This window comes from Malania oleifera, chromosome 9 (assembly GCF_029873635.1).
Source record: "Malania oleifera isolate guangnan ecotype guangnan chromosome 9, ASM2987363v1, whole genome shotgun sequence".
NCBI lineage: Eukaryota > Viridiplantae > Streptophyta > Magnoliopsida > Santalales > Ximeniaceae > Malania > Malania oleifera.
In genome coordinates this window covers 20448893-20460232 of record NC_080425.1, presented here as the reverse complement: position 1 = coordinate 20460232, position 11340 = coordinate 20448893, and the positions used below count along the sequence as shown (strand labels likewise).

Here is an 11340-nt window from a genome sequence, read left to right as displayed (position 1 = left end):
TACTTTGCAATGAAGAGGTCAAAACTAAACAATATATTAGAACATTGAGATTATGTACTAGTGATGAATTGAAAGAGAGTTTATAATTTCACCTTAGTTGAGAATTGAGGACGATTCAAGTTTATAATTTCACAAGAGCCTCCTTTTAAGGATAAAACTACATAGCTTGAGATCTTGCATGTGGTTTCAGACAACTTTCTACATCATAAGAGAGAACAATTTATTCTAATAGTAGCGTTTCATGAGCAACATATATGTCATGCGTCTCACGTTATTAGTAAAATAAAGACAATATATGCATAATTTTTTTCTTGCACCCAAATGTGTGAAAATAAATATAAAATATTGTAAGAATTCAAGCCAAAGTTGAAATTTATAATGTGAAATTTTCATATACTGCATACGTCTTTATTTGTGCACCAATAATTTCAATTCAATGGAATACTTAAAATAAGAAAAATGAGCGATACATAGCTAACATTTAAAATTAAAAAATTTAAATAATAATTTACAATAAAAAATCATAATCACATTACAATATTTATTCATCTTTAGGGATTTTAGTTCCTAGTAGTAATAAAAATTAAATAATTTAAGTACAATAAAATTATATTCAATAATATAAATTTTAATCATTAAATTTAAATTTATGTAAATAGTGAATTTTAAAAAAGTCAATATTTTTTAATACAAATTCAAATCCCTGATAGCTTACCGAGGAGCCCTAAGTCATAGCTTAAAAAAATAACATGAAAGAAAAAACGAGAAAGAAATCAAATTTGTGATGGAGAGTAGAGGTGGCAAAATGGGTCATGACCCGTCGGGTTATTTGGATTCGTCCATTTAAAATGGATTCGGGTTTAGACAAGTCAGTCCATTTAATAAATGGGTGGGTCACGGGATGATCCGTTTATAAACGGATTAACCGAGTTTATTGGACCTTTATATGCTACGTCACGGCCGTCCACCTGTCCCTGGCTAAAAAACCTTAATCGCTACGGCCTTCGGCGCTTCTCCTCTCAGCCTCTCGGCTCTCAGGCTCTCACTCTCTCAGACTCTTATCTCGGTCCTCTCCTCTGGGCTCTGGCGGCCTCCCTCGTCCCGACTCCCTCCTGCTGGTGCGCCGGCGGCCCGGCGCTGCTGCTGCCGCCACCCACACAAAAAATCCTCTCAGGATTAGGTTTTCCACATTGCTAAGTTATGTTCCTTCATTCACAGGACATTCACACCATGGATCAGGTTTCTTTTTTCCTTCTTTCATTTTTTTTTGTGGGTGAGAAGGATCTGAAAGGTTTTTGAGAGCCTTGGGAACCTTCTCACTTCATCTTCTTTGGCCTGCAAATCTCATCAGCTTTGGGATAAAACCAGTATACAAGGCAGACAACTAGCTGTTTTTTTAAATCCATTTTTGTATTATGTTTTTATTTTAAGTTTGATTTGTTTCGAAAAAAAAAAAATAACATGTGATTTGTTTCGAAAAAATAGATGCAGTATTTTTTTCATTTATAAAAAATGTCATTTTCTATGAATTTTTTTTAAAAAAATTAAAATAAATAAATTATATTTTTAAATGTGACCCGTGATCCGCCGTTTAAGGATTGGCATATGTGACCCATCTAACATGGCCCGTTTATGACCCGGCTCGTTTCGACTCGCTCAGACCCGGCCCGTTGTCGACTCGCTCGGACCCGGCCCGCACGCCCATTTTGCTCTTTCTGTTCCCTCGCTCCGTCTCCATTTTCATCTTTTTTTCTTCTCGTACTTCGCTGTTCCATCTCCCCATTTCGCAGGTTTTCACCAGTGTGATTGATGTCTGCAGCTGCTGCTACTGTCTTTCTCTTTTTGCTGTTGCTGTAATTTTCTTCTCTGTTGCTGCCGCTTCTCTGCCTCCTGGTACGTTCCTTAGGTCACAATTAACTTCAATCTGCCTGCTTGCTGATACAATAAGGTTGTTCTTCTCCCAGGACACAATGCTTGGAATCATGTTTAACAAGAATTGATTGAATTCAATTTATTTAAAAATCCAATGCTAGATAGAATTAAAAGTGAATTTTATTGAAGTCTTTTGTTTGGTATTTGATCAATTCTGGCTTTAAATCCGATTAGTTTTTGTTAGATTTGTGCCTTTCATGAAATACACCTTTTTAAAGAATTGTTATTCTACATACCTTCATTTCTTTGCATTCCAAGAAAAATGATAACTCCGAAGGAATGTGATCTACATATCCTTCCATTCCAAGTAATGCCTAAATCATTTTTTCCCCCCATAATCTGCCTCTGGACCACGTGTCCAACTACTTCTTTTTCTCCGCTTAAGTAGGAATAGTTCTTTGAAATCTTGTTTGAGACCCTTTTGTAACCTTACTTTTTATGTATTCATTTACTTCCTTGTTAAAAAAATTTCTTTTTCTTTGCCCATAGTTACAGAAGGTGATCAGACCATAAACCCCACCCCATTGACTGATGTGCCGTGTCTCTGCCACTTTGTCCTTATAGAATGATTCTTTGAAGGACTCACTTTCTCCTCATCTATCCAATATTGAACAATCCTCTTTTTGTCTGTAATTCAATGAAGCACCCACGAGTGGTGAATTTCCAAAACCCTAAATTTCCAATATGCTTAATTTCTGTGAAAATTCTAGTAGTTTCCCTCTATTTTTTTCTTCTTTTTTTGCGTTGTTTGTTTAAAGTTGGATGATATGTTTTTCAATTGAAGTGAGGAAACAAAGTAGAAAGAATGGGGGTGGCTAGTTGTACTTGTTCTTATGTGTTTGTTCGTTCATTCATTTCAGACCATTTGGCTTGAAAGGAGTAGACATGAGTAGGTTGTCGTTCAGGCCTCGTCCTCTGGACATTCACAAGAAGCTTCCTATTGTAAAATCCATCAAGGATTTTGAGGATTTTGAAGAGACCCCCACTTCCGCCTCTACCCGTAACTCCCAGGTACTCCGTCTTGCTGCTGCAGAGGCCGATAATGAGGTATATATTTAATTAAATTATGTTGTTTGACTGCATTTTCTCTGTCGTTTTTTTTTGGGTACTTAACATGCAAGTGCACAAATGGCGTCACTTCCTGGCAATGGCAATATCACCTTTCCTTAATGTTCAGGAATAAGGAACGTGGTAATTTTTTCTTTATTTGGTTCAAGAGCAGTTGGCATGTTTGGGGGTCTCCTAATAGAGCATTAATCTATTATTACTTTATTGCTCGTTGAACTAATTTTATTCTTTATGAGTGGTTAGCCTAGCGATGATTGTAGTTTACTCTTATATCATTGTATAATGATCTCCTTATATCAACCACTCCTACATTTGATCCATAAGGAGTTGGCATGTGTCTTGCATGTATTGCAATTGTATGAACATTGTGCTTTGGATAAATTCATGCATGATTATACTTTTAATGGAGTTGTTCCTGTAGGTACATCAAATTCCTAGCAAGAAATCGGCTTCTGAAATCCCTACACCACAGTTTGATTTTGTGGATACATATGAAAGAGACTATTCCAGCACTTTCACTCAACCAACATCATATTTGCGTGGAAGAGGAGGTTTGTGACAGATGGAGAAGTTGCAGTTGTTTTTCAAAAAGAAAGAGGCATTTTCCTTCTGAAGGCTAACTAAAACTTTTTTGACTACTGTTAGCTCGTGCCGAGATTGGAGAATTTGTTGAGTATGACTTAGACAATGAGGATGAGGATTGGCTTGAAGAGTTCAATAATGAAAGGAAGATAATTACAAACGACAAGTAATAATGCTAAATGTGATTATTATGTTGATTTGCATGTGCACATTTTTTTTTGACTTTATTTTCTTGCTCATTGTGATTTTTGTTCATATCATTCAGATGGACAATATTTTTGTACTTAGATGAGGGCTAGAGTTGTCAAAACATGATATTTAACTGGAACTGAGTTAAATTGTTGTCTTTTCCTGTTTGTGTGTAGCTTTAAACAATTTTTTTCTTTCTCATAAGTATCATATTACATTTTTTTTTTTTTTATTATCTCATTGTCTTGATGCTAATTTTTCCTTGTTTCTCGCTTGCCTTTTTTGCACCTTGAAATTGAATTAGTTTAGGGCTTACTGATGTTGTCATTGACTTCCATTGCCGTGACCAAAGCATCTTAATTGATTTTTATCTTTGGTACGACCATTAGCTTCTTGTGAATTCATTTACTTATAACTAGTAATGAGTGTTTCTATTTATATGAAAATGAGGATTTGTCCATTTAGGGTACATTTGTTTTGATGGCTTAGGTTTTTGGGATTGGACTGAACTGACTATGATAGTTATCTTGTCTCATGTTTGGATTGCATCTATAAATGATAGTTTGATCTAGTGTTTTAAAAGGCGAAGGCGTAAGGCAAGGCATTTTACCCTCCGCGAGGCGAGGTGTAAGCCTCAAGGGGTTGAGGCGTAAGCATTTTGGGACTGTATTTTTTAAAATAATTAAAAAAAAAAATTATACATAGTATAAAAATGAGAAAAATGTTAGAATAATGGAGGAAAAAAATAAAAACATAATTCTTAAGTATCATATGCCAATTTTAGCTAACAAACTCAAATAATGCATGTTGAAAATAAGCCATAAGTTTACAAAAAGAAGAAAAAAAGCCAAAATACAGCATCACAATATCTCGTCATCCAGGATTCTAATTTCTAAGAATCTAAATCTTAATAAAAAAAGTTCGGAGGGAACTATCAAGATCTTCATCAATGTCCTCATCTTCATCATTATCATCTATAATAAGAGTTCTTCCACTAATAAATTCCTTTCCCACTTCAACATCATCGTCTTCCTCAATTGTGTCCAATGTTAGCCTCTTGCCTTTGTCTTGAGTGCCTACATATTCAATAAAGCTATAGGTTAGGAGTTAGGAGAAATGAAAAATTATAAATTAGTAGATTCAAAAATGACTATTGATATGTATGTACTCAAGTTCTCACAATAATCACTAATCTTCCTTTTGCTAGGAAGATTAGAATGCGAGCTACTAGAAGTTTGTGTTGCTTGAGCATCATCTCCATCAAGAGGTACCACGGGCAAAGCTCTAATAGCATCAACATCTAGGAGATTTTCATCAACCCAAGAAGTATCTTTTGGGAGGATAGGTTCTTCCTTCTTTGTGATCCATTCATCATCTGAAGCTACTTCTGGCACCAATATTGGATCATAATTCTGTATTCTTCTTATAGCTCTCTCCCTCAGTTTGGTGTTGTACTTGATGTAAACTAGAGCATTCAATCTCTTGTGCTCTAATCTATTCCTCATTTTCGTATGAATCTACAATTGAGTTTAAGCCATTTAAATTTTTAGAAATTAGAAGATATTTTCATATTTGAGTGAAACCATAATAACATGGCATTTGTAAGAAGTAAGAACTAACTCCGCCTGTGATGCACTTAATGTCCTAATTTTTTCACACACAGCCGATCCCAAGCCTGGGTTAAGGAGGAGGGTTGCGTTAGGTAGCTGATAGCCAGCGTAAAATTTGTCAGATCACTATGATATGAATCCTTACCGAATATTTGCTGGGGCGTCCCCTACGAGTGACGCGTTGCACTTGAACCACTCGGGTGTAGCGAAAAGTGGGCGAGGGTGGGCTAGGTCGTCGCCTTGAAGCGACGCGCCGTGTTGGCGCCCGGGTACGGTGTCAAATATGCGAGGGTTCCTGCATCATTCTGGACATGGGCAGGTAAAGACGTTAGTTCAGGAAACTAGGATTAGATTAGCAACTTGGAATATACGGACACTTACGGGTAAAAGCATGGAAATTGTGGATACAATGATTAGAAGAAGAATTAATATAATTTGCCTTCAAGAAACTAAGTGGGTGGGGGAGAAAGCTAGAGAAATCGATAAATCAGGATTTAAACTTTGGTACACTGGAAAAGAAAAACATAAGAATGAAGTAGGTATTATTATAGACAAAAACTTAAAAGATAGCGTTGTGGATGTAACTAGAGTAAGGGATAGAATTATAAAAATCAAAATGGTATTAGGACAAGAGATAATAAATATCATTAGTGCTTATGCTCCTCAAGTTGGCTTAGCAGAAAATCTTAAGAGACAATTTTGGAAAGATATAGATAGTATTACGCAAGACATACCAGGGACTGAGAAAATATTTATAGGAGGAGATCTGAATGGACACGTTGGAAGAGATAATAAAAATTATGAAAGGATACATAGAGAATATGGATATGGAGACAAAAATGAGTCTGGGGAGATGATCTTAGACTTTGCTATGTCATATGATTTTAGTATAATGAATACTTGCTTTAAGAAGAGAGAAGAACACTTAATAACCTTTAAAAGTGGACAAAATAGAAGTCAAATAGATTTTTTTTTAACTAGGAGGGTAGATCGTTTATCATGCAAGGATTGTAAAGTTATTCCAGGTGAAAGTCTAACCACACAACCTAGAGTCTTAGTGTTAGATATATGCATTAAAAAATGGAAGAAAAAGGATAAAATAAACCAGTGTAGGAGAACTAGATGGTGGAACCTAAAAGGAGAAAATATAATAAAATTTAAAGATAAAATGATCAAAGATGGGGATTGGACCTTAGAGGATGGGATAGATTCAAATACTCTTTGGAATAGATTAGCTAGCTCTATTAAAAAGATAGCAAAAGAGATTTTAGGCGAATCAAGAGGAAGATTCTCAAATAGCAAAGAAAGTTGGTGGTGGGATAAAGATGTACAAAAAATCATAAAGACAAAAAGAATTTGGTATAAAACGTGGCAAAAATGTAGAAACAGAGATAACTTTGAAAAATATAAGGAGGCAAGAAAAGATGCAAAAAAGGCCGTTAGTGAAGCTAAACATATATCATTTAATAGTTTGTATGATAGATTAGGTACAAAAGAAGGGGAAAGAGATATATTTAAACTTGCTAAAGCTAGAGAAAGGAAGAACAAGGACTTAGGAAATGTAAAATGTATAAAAAGTGAGGATGATATTGTCTTGGTTAAGGACGAAGATATTAAAGAAAGATGGGGAAGTTACTTTAGTAAGTTGTTTAATGAAAACCAAATAGAAGGCTTAAATTTAGAATTGTCAAATGAGGAAAAGACTAAAAATATAAGATTTATTCGCAAAATTAGAGTTAACGAAGTTAAGTTTGCACTAAAAAAGATGAAAAATGGGAAAGCTATGGGACCAGATAACATCCCAATTGAAGTTTGGAAATACTTGGGTGATAACGGAATTATATGGTTAACTAATTTATTTAATACAATTATAAAAACTAAGAAAATGCCAGATGAATGGAGAAAAAGCACTTTAATACCTATATACAAAAATAAAGGAGATATTCAAAATTGTAATAACTATCGTGGAATTAAATTTATGAGTCATACGATGAAACTATGGGAAAGAGTAGTTGAACAAAGATTAAGGTTAGAAACAAAGATCTCAGAAAATCAATTTGGTTTTATGCCTGGGAGATCTACCACAGAAGCTATTTATCTTTTAAGAAGATTAATGGAAAAGTTTAGGGAAAAGAAGAGGGACTTGCATATGATATTTATTGACCTTGAGAAAGCATATGATAGGATACCTAGGGAAGTTCTATGGTGGGTTTTAGAAAAAAAGGGTGTATGTTGTAGGTCTACCGATGTCATTAAGGATATGTACGATGGAGTAATGACTAGTGTAAAGACTATCGATGGAGAAACTAGAGAATTTCCAATTACCATAGGTGTACATTAAGGATCTGCTTTGAGTCCTTATCTTTTTGCTTTAGTGATGGACCAATTGACTAAGAGTATTCAAAAGGAGGTTCCATGGTGTATGTTGTTTGCAGATGATATTGTATTAATTGACGAAATTAGGGATGGAGTAGAGGCTGAGTTAGAATTATGGAGAGAAGCTTTGGAATCTAGAGGCTTTAAGATAAGTAGAAATAAAACAGAATATATGAAATGTAATTTAGTAATGATAGGAGGAATATAGGAGACAAAGTTAAACTTAATGATGAAGAAATAAATAACACTTGTAGATTTCGATACCTTGGATCTATTATGCAAGCTGAAGGAGAAATTGAAGATGATGTAATGCATAGAGTTAAAGTAGGTTGGGTAAAATGGAGAAGTGCTTCAAGTGTTCTATGTGATCGTAAAATACCCTTAAAATTGAAAGGGATGTTTTATAGAACAGCTATAAGACCAGCTATGCTATATGGATCAGAATGTTGGGCGACGAAGAAACATAATATTCAAAAAGTAAAAGTTGCCGAGATGAGGATGCTTAGATGGATGAGTGGTATAACATTGAAAGATAAATTAAGGAATGAACATATTCGTGGTAAGTTAGGTGTAGCTCCTATAGAAGACAAAATAAGGGAGGGACGACTCAGATGGTATCGACACTTGCAACGTAGGCCTTATAGTGCACCTGTGAGGAAGAGTGACTTAGTTACTGTGGGGGGCAGTAGAAGGGGTAGGGGTAGACCTAAAATAACTTGGGAGGAGATAGTGAGTAAGGATTTAATATCTTTGAATCTATCAAAAGAAATGGTCCATGATCGCATAAATTGGCGGAAAAGGATTCATATAGCCGACCCCACTTAGTGGGACTAAGGCTTGGTTTTGTTGTTGTTGTTGTTGTTGTAAGAAGTAAGAACTAAGAACCTGCTCAAATATGCTTCAATTCCTCTCACATCCACTAGCAATACATGTCAGGCTAAGAACACGAATAGCAAGGTTCATCAATTCTGGGGTCTTTGTTCCAAAACACTTCCACCAATTAGCTACAAAAGAAAAAAGAACATGTTTAAGTTCCAAGTTATAAGAAGAAACAAGGATAGAGTACTACTAATTAACTAATTTTTATTGAAATATTATTTTTACTCGGGCTTCTCAATATTCTAGAGTCAACAGCCACTCGAGTCCCAAAATCCCCTTGTGCATTATCAAACAAATCCAATTGGATGTCTGCAGCTAGCCTCTCCTCATATGTCAACATTCTATCCATGTATTCAAATATTCCTTTCTTCACTTCTTCACAATCAGAGAAGTTCTCCTTATAACGCAATTGGGTATTTAAATAATATCCTGCAGCATGTAAAGGGTGATGAAGTTGTGGAGTCCATCTTTCATCTATTTTTCTCCAAATGGGTTCATACTTCTTCTCATTTCTAGAAAAATTTGCAGCAATTTATTCCTTCACCGAATCCATCATCTCATGGAGAAACCCAATGACTGGTCTTTCGTTAGAATCAACTTCCCTTAGAACACACACAAGAGGGACAGCACTCTTGATAACATACGCCATGTGTGGCCAAAAATGTTGGTCAAATAAAACTATTGAGCGACTCCTTATACCTTCATTCATTTTTGCATATGTAGAAGTGCACCACATCTCCAAAGAGAACATAGATTGAAGGCCTCACTTTTGTTTGTAAATGCTCTGAACTGTAAGAAATGTAGTAGCAAAGCGCGTCGCTGCAGGGTGGATGAGTTCTTTGTTGTTGGTGAAATGCTTCCTCATCATTGCAAGTACCTAGGAATGATTATAAATAATTTCATAACTTGCTTAGCCTTTAGGATTGTGCTTGCATGGATTCAATTTTGCAGTATCCTCTAACATGAGATCCAAACAATGTGCAGCACATGGAGTACAATAGAGCTTCTCCCTCTTTTCCATAAGCTTTTTTCCCCCATTTATCATGTTCTTCACATTATCAGTTATTACCTGCACAACATTCTCCTCACGAACTTCCTCAACCACCTCATCCATATACTTAAATATCAAATCACCAATTTTTATAGAATCAGAAGCATCAATGGATTTTAAAAGCCATGTACTAGTAGGAATATTCACAAGGAAATTAATCAAGACCCTTGAACACCCATCAGTCCATCCATCAACCATGATAGAACGTCCATATTCCTTCCAAGCTTTTTTGTGGTCTTTCAACATGCTATCGATGTCTTTCACTTCATTTTTAAGGATCCACGTCCTCATCTCATGCATAGATGGAGGCTTGAAAGCTGACCCATAATTAGCAATACCATCCACCATAACATGTCAATATACGCCATCTATCAAATTAAATGGTAAAGCATTGTTGAACACACAACGGCCAACTTTCCTACACACTTGGTTTCTTTCTTCGTTCTTTTATTTTGAGTTTAGAGTGGATTGTTTGTTCTTTGAAAATGAAAACTTATCCATTGGACCTCTAGCCCTAGGAGTATGGCCACTCCTACTATTTAGCTGCTCAATATCTCCAACTAATTGAGACATAGCACTCTGAGTCCCTCCTCCTGGACCCAACCCAGTTTCTTCAAGAAGTTTATTTCTTTTACCCTTCTCTTCTTGGAATTTTTCAAGAGCAATCTTGCACTCATAACTCACGTTTTGAGGGGCTTTTGGGCAAGGTTTCATTCCCTTCCTTGTACTAGCCAAATGATGTTTAAATCTTGTGATAGTCCCACTACAATGTTGATAAAAAAATTAGCATCTAAAATATTTTTCTCCATCAACTTCTTTTATGTATTTCCAAACAAAACCTTTGTTTGTCCCCTTGAAATCAGCTTCAGACATGTTTCAGCAGGTGCAGCAAGAACTTAAAACTGAAAAATGAAAATTGAAATCTGAAACAAAAACCTTAGATCAAAGCTTGGAAGGGACCCTCGACCCATCGAACAGAGATGAGAAGCTTGAAGGAATCGTCGGAGATGGACGAGAAGCTTGGACGAATCGTTGAAGGTAGTCATCAAGTCGTTGGAGAGGGAGAAGAAGCTTCGCAGAGAGAGGAATAGGCGAGAGAGCAGAAGCTTTGTCAAGAGATCTGAAGCTTTGTCGAGAGGAATCGTCGAGAGAGGAGAAGACTGGAGGCTTCAAAGAGAGCAAAGACTTCATCGAGAGAGCAGAGGAGAAGAATCTTCGCAGGAGAGAGAGGGAGGATAGGGTTTTAGGTGCTTTCTGGGTTTTGGCTTTTTAAATATATGTTTTAAACCAAGAATCCCAGAAGGCGTACGCCTTGCATTTGAGGCGTAAAAAGGCGAGCTTTTTTGCCCGATGCATATGCCTTCTCATTTGAGGCTTACGCATTTGTGGAATTACGCATTTCCACTTACGCCTTGGTGCGTTTTAGGCCAAAATCGTTTCAAGGCGCACCTCAATTACGCCTTTTAAATCACTGGTTTAATAATGCAAAATACCAAAATACCTTTATGACTATTGAACAATTGGATAAAATGGAAAACCTAATCTCAACCGTGGTTCTCTCTTTCTATTTATAATATATGTCAAACACATACCAATCAAGGTATTAAATTTCGATTTGGATTAAAATTTTGAAGCTCCAAAAGTGCAGAAATT

General features: G+C 35.8%; 1 protein-coding gene across 4 annotated transcripts in view; it reads left to right on the top strand.

Moving 5' to 3' along the window:
• Positions 1-974: 974 nt before the first annotated feature.
• Positions 975-11340, top strand: part of LOC131164181 (enhancer of polycomb-like protein 1) — a 77973-nt gene continuing 67607 nt past the window's right edge. Inside the window, exons 1-5 of one of the 4 annotated variants that reach the window (XM_058121177.1) lie at positions 975-1239; positions 1820-1893; positions 2793-2979; positions 3422-3551; positions 3646-3748. In XM_058121177.1, coding sequence (XP_057977160.1) covers positions 2818-2979; positions 3422-3551; positions 3646-3748 — 395 coding nt within the window. In that variant the 5' untranslated portion in view covers positions 975-1239; positions 1820-1893; positions 2793-2817. Of the gene's footprint in view, positions 1894-2792; positions 2980-3421; positions 3552-3645; positions 3749-11340 lie in introns of all 4 variants that reach the window. The other 3 variants (XM_058121179.1, XM_058121178.1, XM_058121180.1) reach the window with 3 other exon arrangements.